This window comes from Mastomys coucha, unplaced genomic scaffold, assembly GCF_008632895.1.
Source record: "Mastomys coucha isolate ucsf_1 unplaced genomic scaffold, UCSF_Mcou_1 pScaffold12, whole genome shotgun sequence".
NCBI classification, from domain to species: Eukaryota; Metazoa; Chordata; class Mammalia; order Rodentia; family Muridae; genus Mastomys; species Mastomys coucha.
In genome coordinates, this window is record NW_022196894.1 from 32,386,026 (window position 1) to 32,398,423 (window position 12,398).

At 40.7% G+C, this 12,398-nt stretch overlaps 1 protein-coding gene across 1 annotated transcript in view; it reads left to right on the forward strand.

Moving 5' to 3' along the window:
* The first annotated feature begins 3,911 nt into the window (after positions 1–3,911).
* Positions 3,912–12,398, forward strand: part of Ccdc14 (coiled-coil domain containing 14) — a 37,427-nt gene continuing 28,940 nt past the window's right edge. Inside the window, exons 1-5 of the mRNA XM_031363762.1 lie at positions 3,912–4,203; positions 9,265–9,317; positions 10,474–10,546; positions 10,761–10,830; positions 10,922–11,032. Coding sequence (XP_031219622.1) covers positions 4,030–4,203; positions 9,265–9,317; positions 10,474–10,546; positions 10,761–10,830; positions 10,922–11,032 — 481 coding nt within the window. The 5' untranslated portion in view covers positions 3,912–4,029. The remainder of the gene's footprint in view (positions 4,204–9,264; positions 9,318–10,473; positions 10,547–10,760; positions 10,831–10,921; positions 11,033–12,398) is intronic.

Below are 12,398 nucleotides of genomic sequence, written 5' to 3' on the forward strand. Positions count from 1 at the left end.
AAGGGAGGTAACCTGGAGACGCAGGTCTTGAGAGGTAGCTTGGAAACTGGAGCTAGGCTCAGGCTCAGGTTTTGTTGGGGGAGGGAGGGAGTAACCTGGAAACTGAAGTTAGGTATGGGCCTGTTAGGTCATGTTCTCTAAAATGGAGTCTAAACCCAAAGAATTTGGTTTCTCACCAGCAAGATGTGGCCACTGACACAATTGACTGTAATGTGAATAACCAATCATTTTCTAGTTGGGCTTGGGGCCTACCGCACAAAAGGGAATTCAAAACTCGGTACTGTAAATCTGAAAAGCCCATTTCCAAGAAATTCATAAGCTGTAGGGGGGAAAAATCTGCTGTTGTTTTGCTAAATGATTGTATTGTCAGATTCTTCTGACTATGTTTATTCCATAAGTTTGGGACATTCTCAACCTTGGTCAGAGAGGCTTCTTTTTGCAGTGGTTAATGGTAAGACCATTAACTAGTCAAAGTGTTGAATAAATGAGCTCACAGACGGTTGCTCTGATGGGTACAGTATACCCTAAATGGAACATCCATATCAGCCCTCTTCACTGCTCCTCATGCCCAGGGAATATATCAGTAAGAGGAGGTATAAAAGATATGTTTTTGAACAGGACCAAGCCAGTCAAAATTCCACTGTGGATAAAGGATGGGCTCATGGAGGCCCCACCTCTAGCTGAGAAGCAATGGTTGCTGGGAAAGGGAGCATCTTTCTTCTTTGAGGGTATGACCACTGGGAGGTTGCCTGTGCTCTGATGTATGGCCTTATATCTATGTGCATGGAGACAGCACTAATTGGACTTGGTGGGATACCTAGATATCTATATCTATCAATACATGACATGGAGTCAGGATGTATTGAGAAGGAGTGCTGGCAGAGTGGCAGATAGATATGCTCAACATGTATTGTATGTATCTATTACATTCTTAGATGATAAAAAATTAAAATCAAAGCATGCAAACTGAAAGAAAAATATTCTTCCCTCTCCAAATTCACTTTCACGCCTCTCCCTACCGCTTTATTTATAATGTCAAGTAACAAACCAAAAATAGAAAAAGCAAAAGGAAAGACTGGTGGAACACTGCACAACCATTTTATAATTGTGTATTAGTAGGGAAATGCTAACGTGCTACTAAGAGAAAATGGCAATACATATCCAAAGTGTATTTATAGATGGATATTCATAGGAAAAAAATCTGGAAGGAAACACATCAAAGAGTCACATGGATTATAGGTGACTTTTCTTTCCTTTTGTCTCTTTTTACATATATTCAAAATATAAGTATGTACTAAGTAAGAAAACAATGTTTAAGAAAATTAAATTTAAAAACCATCTGTGGGGCTGGAGAGAGATGTCATTGTGATTAAGAGCACTTCCGACTCTGTCAGAAGACCTGAGTTCAATCTCCAGCACCAACCTCAGGAGAAACACAGCCACCTGTAACTCCAGCTCCAGGAGAGCCTCAGAGGGTCCCTGAGGGATCACGTGGGGAAGCGAAGCGATAAGAATGAGAACCCAGTGCAGACTGACTTGGTTAATCTGGATCAGACTTCGGGGACTCTAATGCCAGGTGCCATTGTCAGCATATTTAAAACGACGTGGGAAAAGGTTTCCAGGCAACAATTAGTCCAATTAGTCCAATTCCAGGTGCACAATAAAGCTTAAGGTGTGACTACATAGAAACTCCTTTACCTAGTACATGTGACCATGAGCGTGGGTTCTACAGCTAAAAAAGTCTAGAAGCTAGTGTGGTCTCTGACCTACAGCATAGAGGCCAACAGGCCATGGAATACATGTGGTCTCCCCTAAGGATGGGTAATGGCCTAGGGAGGAGAGAGTCTGGGATAATCATTCTGGGGAATTTGGGGAGAGCTGATATCCATAGACCGCAAAGAGCTTATCAGGTTGTTAACAAAATCCACTCCTGGCTTTCTGGATGAAATAAATGTAGATGTTTGTTTTTTATCTTCTCCATTGAGAAGACAACCCTGCATGATTAACATTCCTTGTCCTCTTAGTGATTACAAGAAGCTCCATGCCCCCAATAAGATCCAATGCCTTCTTCTGGCCTCTAGAGGCCTTGTATCCATATAGGGACACACACACACACACACACACACACACACACACACACAAACACACACACACACCCATAATTATAAAGAAAAAGAAAGAGAAACATCTTTGATTTCAGGTGAACACTTACCACCACAGGGATGAGGAAAGAAAGGAGAGTTTCAAGGTTATGTTCAGCCTTTTGAAATTTGATATGGAGGCATAAAGTTGCCACCTATAAAGTTTACACTGGAGAATCCCAGTAGAGCTACTAAAAAAAAAAATTTCAAAACCTTCACCTCATCGTTTTAAGTAAGATTAAGATTTGTTTTGGGTAACATTTATAAGGATCCTGGGGAGCATGCTGCCTAGTGATCCACGCAAGAAATATGAAAATCCCTCCACTCGGAGTGTTTAATATATAGGAAGTAAGAGTCTACTTGTGGAATACATAGATGTGTGTATATATGCACATAATATAGTTTTATTTATATATAATGTATACATATTATTTATTTTTAATTTTTTTTACATGTACAGATGTTTTCCTTGTGTGTATGTCTGTGTACTACATGCTGTGTAGTGACCTAAGGCCAGAAAAGAACACTGGATTTCCTGGAACTGAAGTTATAGATAGCTGTGAACTGCCATATTGGTGCTAGGAATTGAACCCAGATCCTCTGCAGTTGTAACTAGTGCTCTTATCTTATGAGCCGTCTCTTCAGCTCCATTTTAACTTTTTAAAGAATTATTTATTTTATGTATATGAGTACACTGTAGCTGTCTTCAGACACACCAGAAGAAGGCATCGGATCCTATTACATTTGGTTGTGAGCCACCATGTGGTTACTGGGAATTGAACTCAGAACCTCTGGAAGTGCTCAGTGCTCTTAACCACTGAGCCATCTCTCCAGCCCCACTTAAATTCATTTTTAAAAAAGATTTATTTAAGTACGGTGTGATAGCATACACTTTTAGTACCAGTATTAGGCAGGCAGAAACAGGTCTTTGTGAATTCCAAACCACTATGGCCTACATAGTAAGTTTCAGGCCAGGCAAAATTATATGGTAAGAAATGCTGTCTCAAATGTGTGTGTGTGTGTGTGTGTGTGTGTGTGTGTGTGTGTGTGCACGCACGCGTGCCTTCTTAAAAAAAACGTCATATGCATGTGTGAGTACCTCATGTACCTATGTGCACCATTTGTATGACTGGTGCCTGAGGAGGCAGAAGAGAGCACAAGATCTTCTGAAATTGGAGTCAAGTGGTTGTGACTCCAGTGGGTCACACTGTGGGTACCCAACCTGGGTTCCTTGCAAGGGCAAGAGTTGCTCTTATCCACTAAGTCATCTCTACAGGGTTTTAAATCAACGCAACCCTTTTTACAAAGGTAGTCATTTTACCATAGAAAGAAGAATCAATGGAGTTCATTTCTCTCCAACTTGACTTAAAACAATCCCAAATACACTGTCTCAAACACCTTTCTCTATTTAGGGCAGCTATCAGTGGTATATATATATATATATATATATGTATATGTATATTGTCATTCTGTATCAACAACAATTATCTTGATAGAAAAAGTAGACAGCCAAACCATGCACTTAATAAACCCAAAATCCCAACCATTGGACACTGTTCAGGTTAGATTTCTATTGATTCTCATGAACAAATACACTTAAAACAGCACACAGAGCTTCTGAAATTCAGCGATAGTCCTCTACCCCAAGGGCTGGCAGGCCCGGTTGAAACCGGTGCTGCTCTGCCCCTAAGTTCGTCTGTTCCTCGCCCCGCCCTGCCCGGCGGCCCCGCCCCGAGCCCCGCCCCCGTCCGCCCCGCCTCCGCCCGGTGCAGTCTGTTGGCCTCGCCCACTCTTCGCCCGGGTGTAGGCTGGAGCACGCGGAGTCTCTTGCGCACGCCCAGGGCTTCAGGTCCCGACCCAAAGGAAAAACTTTAGCACCAAGGAGGCTATGAGGCGCGGAGTTCCGCAGGCGCCTTTCCGGAAGCGGAAGCTCCGGGGGCGGGACAAGGAAGGTCGGGACGTCTCGGCGGTTAATTCTTTTTATCTGAAGTATTCGTTCCCCTACGACTGGGCTCTTCTGAGGCTGAGAGAAATGGTCAGGTCCGGATCTCGACCCGGCCAGGTGAGGGCTGCGGACCTGATGAGTCCACGGTGGGGTGGCGAGAGGCGAGGGGGATTTAGCAAGGTGCTAGAAAAAAATAAAAATAAAAACAGTAACTGCGGCGCGCACGGAGTACTGAGCACGTCCCTAGATGAATGCTTTATGCAAGGCGTCCGTGCCAGCCTGGAGAGCGCAGTGCTTGGTGTCAGACCCCGGGTTCGAAGCCCAGCCTTTATCACCGCTGCAATGACTTCTCTTAGCTTCAGTTAATCCTCGCCCCAGATTCAGCTTCTCGGCGCTTCCACCGGTGCTTCTATTAACTGATCTTCTGTCTCTGTTGAAGTTTCCCAGTAAGTGGCTGTACCAGCCCTACTGTTCTCAAACACATGACTCTTGATGTTCTCTAGTAACTGTTCAAAGTACGACAGAAGAACACATTTTCAAGGTACATATGGCTTGGAACAGAGCCATTTTGGATTCTCTTCTGTCTCCGCCTCATCCAGTCAGATCCAATAGAGCTAAACTTGTTTTAGCCCTGCTGTGCCCTGGGTGTTCTGCCCTATCGTGCTTCCATGTCTTTTCATATTATGATGGTGGACCTGATAATTCTATTTTCCTTTTAGCCCTCTTGTCATCAACCATCTCTAGAATATTTGTCCAACACCCTCACATCTCCGTAAGTTGGGTGTGCTTCAGGCCACTTTCCACATCTTGTAATCTTCCACAAATCACTTCATGTTGGACATGGTGCTAGTCTACTCCTATAATATTTCATCTCTGTCTTGGAGTTTTAGAAGAACTTGGCATATATTAGATTTGGGGTTTTACTTTGTTTCCCATCATTTAACAGCATACCTATAATGTGGTCTTTCTCGCTAATGTATATTTTGCACCTTTTTTTTCCAAGACCTGTCTTGAGACTTCCTTTTTTTGAATGGTTGCATGTTGCCAATATGTCTAGGAAAATATGCCGTAGTCATCAAGGAAATGGGAATTAAAACCATGAGATATTTTCTATCACAAAATAAGTATTAGTGATGGTGTTGAGAAATTGACACTCTTGTATAGTCCTGGTGGGAATATGAATAGTATAGCTTCTTCAGGAAATAAGCCAAGCATGGCAATACACAACTGTATGTAGTCCTAATACTTGGGAACCTGAGGCAGGAGGATCATGAGCTTGAAGCCAGCTTGAATAACAGTGAGATCCTGTCTCAGACAACCAAACCCTTTAAAGCAGAGCTAAGGTGACCCAGCCGGTGCCATTACTGGTATTTATTCAAAAGAGCTGAAATGAAGATTTTAAAGAGCTGTTTGAGCTTACTTGCATTGCTGCACTAGTCACAATAGCTAAGACATAAATATCTATGAGTGAATGGGTAAAGAAATTACAGTCACAAACATCTAATGGAATATTATTCAGCCTTAAGGAAAGTCAGCCATATGCAATAGGAGCTGTGAAGTGTGAGACTTACTTAGTGGACTTAGCTGGTCTTAGAAGACAGACGCTGTGTGATTTCTCTTACATGTCTCTGAAGCAGACCAATTCAGAGACCGAGCGGTGGCTACAGAGGCTGCAGCTGGGGAGAACATGGGGCTGCTACCCAACAGGTATTAAGTATATGAAATCTAGGAATCTGAATTATTGTACCTGTAGGTAATACTTTATTTTTTTAAGATAGATGTTAAAATATTTTTATGACATTCTTAATAAAAAAATAAGGAAGATCTAAAAAAGGTCTGGAGTTTGGTTGAAAATGTTAAAGCATCTAAATTGAAGGAGCTCCCTCTCTGATTGACTCTGAAACAATTTGAGCATCATATTTTTAAAAAAAAGATTTATTTTTATGTGCATTGGTGTTCTGCCTGCATGTCTGTGCAAGGGTACCAGATCCTCTGGAACTGGAATTATAGACAGTTGTGAGCTAGCTTCTGTGTCGGTGCTGGGATTAAACTCAGGTCCTTTGGAAGAGCAACTAATGCCCTTGAAAGCTGAGCTGGACCTCTGAAAGAGCAGACAGTGCCTTTAACTGCTGAGCCATCTCTCCAGCCCAAGCATTAATTTTTTAAAACAAAATTTCAATAAACTTTATTATTAAAAACTCATTAATAGAAAATATCACAAATGAAAATCACTCAGATCTAAAGTCTATAGAACTCACTGAACTTTTGCCCAGTTAGAATAGTCATTCTAAAGCTGTGATGCTTCACCCTGGATTTCATACTGTCAATGTTGAATATGTATTAATGTACTTTTCCATCAAATGAAAAAATGAAAACCCATGGCAAAGAATTAGAACAATTACCTCTCTTATCCTCTCTCATAACTCATGTTCATCACCTGCATTCAGTACTTCCTCATCCCCTAATGTTTATTCTTTTTGTTTTCTTTTTCCACTTTGTATAGTGTATCTACCTGTATATTTGTTTACATATAAGCATCACTATTAAATAATGAGTCTAGTCTTTTGACTAGACTAGGAATCAATGTGGTCACACTAACCAATCAATAAGGAAGAAAGAAAGGTCAGGCTGGAGAGATGGTGCAGCGGTTAAGAGCACTGACTGCTCTTCCGAAGGTCCTGAGTTCAAATCCTAGCAACCACATGATGGCTCACAATCATGTCATGAGATCTGACACTCTCTTCTGGTTTGTCTGAAGACAGCTACAGTGTACTTACATATAATCAATAAATAAATCTTTTAAAAAAAGAAAAAAGAAAAAAAATGCTGGGCAGTGGTGGCGCACGCCTTTAATCCCAGCACTTGGGAGGCAGAGGCGGGCAGATTTCTGAGTTTGAGGCCAGCCTGGTCTACAAAGTGAGCTCCAGGATAGCCAGGGCTACACAGAGAAACCCTGTCTCGAAAAACCAAAAAAAAAAAAAAAAAAAAAAGAAAGATAAAAATAATATTGTGTTTGTTTGTTTATTTTTGAAACAGGGTTTCTCTGTGTAGCAGTCCTGGAACTTGCACTGTAGACTAGGCTGACAGTGAACTCAGAGATCCTCCTGCCTCCGGCCCTCAGGGCTGGGATTAAAGGTGTATACCACCATGCCTAGCAAACATAGTAATCTCAATGATGAAAATCCTGGCAGACACCATTGTATATCACCAGTATACCACTGTATATCACCAGTAACAGGACAAACTAATATTATTTGCCTACTAGTATTGAGAATGACATATTTCTTCCTGTATTCCTGCCAGAAATACCTAACCTGAGTCAGGTCATGAGGAAACAGTCAGTCTAAATATTCAGAGAACCATTATGCAGAATAATTAGCCTTTACTTTTCAAGGATGTCAAAGCTGTGGAAGATAATGACAGCCCAAGGAACTACACCTGATTAAAGGAGAATCACGAACCATAACAATTAAGTGCACTATGTGGTCCTGGATTGAACATGGACTAGTCTTTGTTTTTTTCTATAAAAGACAAAATTGGGATAAGTATAATATGAATCAGGTCTAACTATATTAGAGCATAATGCTAAAGTTTTCAATTTTTATAGCTATATTTGGGAATTTTGTTCTTAAGAAACATTTAGGAATATGATCTCGACCTATTTTGAAGTGGGCAGACAAAACAATATTGCTCTATATATTTTGAGATTGTATATGTTAGGCAAAACATTTTTGTTTTAGTATGATACTGTAAATTCATGACCCTTTTGTAAAGATTTATTTTCTACAACATTATTTGAGGCAAAAATATATAGTGTGTGTGTATGTGTATATCCAAATAGAGAAGAGTGAATAGCGTCAGGACATTAGGTAATCACTGTGTGAGACTCTAGCTATGAAATGGGTAACCATGGGAAGACTTGAGTGAAATGACCAACACTTAGTGCACCTAGGAGTGGACTGGGGGGAGGATTAGGACAGTTTCTTTTGAGTGGAGATTATATTTATCAGATACAGTTATTAAGATATAAGGCACATAGGATATACAGCTTTCCAGTCGCCCTGCCCCGGACACCTCTTCTCAGCTTCCCCAGAGACCCTGTTTTCCTGCCTGAAGACAACTTTCTTGCTTGACTTCCAAGATACTGGGTGCATATAAAGATAAACACCTTGTCTACATAAAAGTCATTCTACCTACATTAGTTTTAAAATTGTTATTCGGGTTTAAAAAGAGTGAGAGACTGATGTGTAGATTAACAGTGTTTAGTGTACGAGTCTTGCCCAGCTGTCTAAGAAGTTAGAAGATAACCAGAGTTATGAGGAAAGTTGATTGTAACCTCTGCATGTGTGTATGTGTGGAGGTCGGGGATCGCTTGTCTTCCTCTAACATCCTATACTTCATTTTTTGAGACAAGCTCTCTCCCTGAACCTGGAGCTCTCCACTTGGCTAGACTGGCTGCCATAATTCCCCAGGATCAGGGTCTTCATCCTCCACTCCATTGCTGGGATTATAGACAGGGGCCCTCAAGTCTGGTTTTAATGTAGATGCTGGGGATCTGAGCTCAGTTCCTCGTGCTGCAGTCAGTGTACCCACTGAGCTGTCTCCCTGGCTTTGTGTATATTGGACAAGCATTCTCCCACTGAACTGTCTTCCCAACACCTTTGTCCTGTTCTTGGATTACATGTATCAGAAATTGGAGATTTTAGACCATGTTCAAGGATTGAGTGTAGTCCATTTATAATGGTAATAGATCCTTTTGGCTTAAAATAATGTGGCAGTTTTCTTTACAGATGTAAAATAGACTAAAGGGACATATATATGTGTTGCCTTCCCTGCGCTGCATTTGTAGAACAAATTTATTGTAGAAGAGTTAAATTATAATTATGGAATGTCCCGCCTCATAGAAGAAGAGAAGTTTTGGCTTATGCTACAGTATGGATGGCAGTTAAAGATACTATGCTAGTCACAGAAGGACAGATGTTCCATTTAGAAGTGGTTTCTAACGTAGTCAGATGTTTGGAAAGTAGAAAGTAGTTGCCAGGGCAGGAAGAAGAGGGGATGAAAACTTACTGTGTCGCTTTGGATGTATGAAAAGACACATGAGTGTTATTGCAGGGATGCAGGATGGCAATCAGTGGAACAATAATTACATATCTTCTGTAATGTATTATGCCACAGGTGATATCTTCAGGAAGGCAACCTGGAGCTAAGTTACCAAATGGAAAGAAAGGGTGAGTACTATACTAAGTTTCCACGTTCAGGAAATCTCAGGGCTTAGGGCTTCACCATATTCTGCCTACCTCAGGAAAATGAGTGGGCTCTGCCTCCACAAGTAGTTGGGTATTACACAGATTATAGAGCATTAGCGATTAAGTCAAAGTCAACAGTAATACACCAGTGTCACATTAAGGAAAGAAAAGCACTTCTCCTTGGAGTTGTATTTAACCAAGAGTGAGTCCAGACTTGAATTCTCTACTTCATGCTCCGTGTGTCTTCTGGCCTCTCAGTCTGTCTGTATGACTGAATCTGTCTGCCTCAAGGCTGCCTTCTGAACCTGTGTGCATCTATTCCTGTGTGTGTGTGTCTGGGTAAATACAGAGGACTTCGCTCTGTCTCTATTGAACAGCACTAGATGCATCCCATGGGGAAGGAATGGGATACGTTACAGAAATCTTTAATAGAGTTTTACAAGGGATTATGTCACTCCAGCTGACTTAGACAACGAACACTGTTTATCAGCAAATATCCAGAATGGTTGCTTTCAACCTTTACATGATAGGTTTTAGGAGTTTGCTTTCAAGTCTGTGTTTGCTGTCGTCAGCAAATAATGTCCCTGCATTACTCTGGGTGAGGGACATGGCAGAATAACTTGAGTTTGCAGCTGTGCACTAGCTGAGGCTGTAAAATGTGATTTCCTGGGAGATCTGAGGCAAGTGGGCTTGGTCGTTACCTTCTTCTCTTGAGGCAGGTTAAGAAAACAGTTTGGGATAGCAAAAATGTGGGAGAGCAGTCTTAGTCTTATGTGACCTCAAAGTGTATTATTCTCTATGGCTGTTCCAGTCCCTTAGAATGGAAGAGATAGTCTCAGACTATTCTATTCCATCACTATCTGGATCATTCCAACCTAGTTAGGGCTTAGTAGTCTTCATCGTCTCCAGTGTCTTATCCTCATGTGGATGGGTGAGCTGTCTTCATCATCTCCAGTGTCTTATCCACATCACATGTGGATGGGTAAGCTGTCTTCATCGTCTCCAGTGTCTTATCCACATCACATGTGGATGGGTGAGCTTGCTTTTCCATCTTTGCTGGAAAGAAAACGGTTGTTTACATAATTTGAAAAAAAAAATACTTGCAATTTTTTTTAAGTGTATCAACTTTGTTTTCTAGGACCCACGTAAGAAAAATAGCACATTTTAATGTAGATCCTGCCTGTCCTGTTCATTCTGATTCAGAAAGTCAGGTAAGGTTAAAGTGACTGGATACAATATGCTATTTTAATTGGACCTTAGATAAAACTAAGAAATGGATGACAGTGCCAAAATGAAGTGTGATTTGGACCAAGGAAGTGTATAGGCTGTGGTCACTTTAAGACAGGTTTCTACAGTGCTAAAGTGTGTATAAAGAGATGAGGAGGCATGGTGTACCTTCCTCTCTAAGCGGCTTTCTTCCTACAGACGGACACTGTACAGGGACTCGACGGTTGTGCTTCTTTGCTGCGGGACATTCTGAAAAATGAAGATTCAGGTTTTATTTTTTAAAGTTCTTTGCTGATCATCTTTTATCAGTGATGTAGCTCTTTTTAATGTTTACAGACCTCTCTTTTTATTATTAACAGGCTCAGAAATGGTATATTCAGAAAATAGATGCAATCCTAAAGGCAAAAAGAACAGATCTAAAAAGAAAGGACCTGAAAAACACGTTCCTTCAGTGGTCCGAAAGGAAATACGTAAGTATTTTCCCTATATTTACTAAAAGCTAATTTTGTGTGTGTGTGTGTGTGTGTGTGTGTGTGTGTGTATGCATTTGTGTCTTTCACTATTTGTTGAGACAACGTCTTTTTACTAAACTTAAAGCTCACCAGTTCTACTAGAGTGGTTGGCCAGGAAGCTAGGGATCTGTGTGTCTCTGCTTCTCCAGTCCTGAGAATACAGACATGTACCACTGTGCTGAACTTTCTACATGCAAATTGGGGGCTTGAATCATAATTATTTTTTTTAGATTTATTTATTTATTTATATGAGTACACTATAGCTGTCTTCAGACACACTAGAAGACGGCATTGGATCTCATTACAGATGGTTGTGAACCACCATGTGGTTGCTGGGAATTGAGCTCATGACCTCTAGAAGAGTAGCCAATGCTCTTAACTGCTGAGCCATCTCTCCAACCCCAAATCATAATTCTTTTAAAATTACTTGGGTGTATATATCCTAAGTTAGTTAAAGAATAAACTTGTCAAATTAGTTAGGATATAGGACAAAAAAGACCTGCCAATGGTTGATACTAATTGTATCCTAAACCATGATGTTGTATGCTTTCATGGTTAACCTTGCTGAAAATTAAGTGTAGTGATTCAGGAAATATTTTAAAACAAGTTTTGAGAATATTGTCTTTTAAGGCCTATAGCATTAGACTATAAAATGAAGTTGAAACAGTCTACACTATGAATTTCATTCTTAAATTAACATGGAATTGTATATATTTATGGGGTACAGTGTGATGTTTTCACACATACTCAGTGTATAGCAATCAAACCAGATTACAATGGCAATTCAGGGTGGAACCAGCTAGTCCTACTCTTTAGATGGGCCAGAAATGTCAGTCACTACTTACGGGCATGCTTACATTTTACACAAGAGGTAAAGTTTAAAAAGCAAAACATCTAAGACAATCCCCCTGGATACTAAGAGATCAAGAAGCAAGCAAAACAGCCTAGAAAATGGAGATGGAAAGACTGGACATTGTCATTCCATATGATCGTTAGTTAAAAGGGTGAAGGCTAGAAAACTAGCTCCCTTCATTTCTCCATCTTGGAGATCAATCACTTTGTTTGCCTGTACTGCTCAGGAGGGTAGGCACTAGCCCCCATGTGTCTACTGACTCCTTGGAAGATGACAGTGCATCTAGTGTGTGATAATGTAAGTCTATTTTAACTTTTTCCAGCCCCTGCTCCTGGAATGACAACTCTGAGACTAGTTATTTATTAATTAATGCCTAGGCCATAAGCTTTGGCTCATTCCCCTGGCTAGCTCGTACCTTATTTAACCCATTCTAACTATTCTATGTCATGTGGACATGGTTAGTTACCTCTC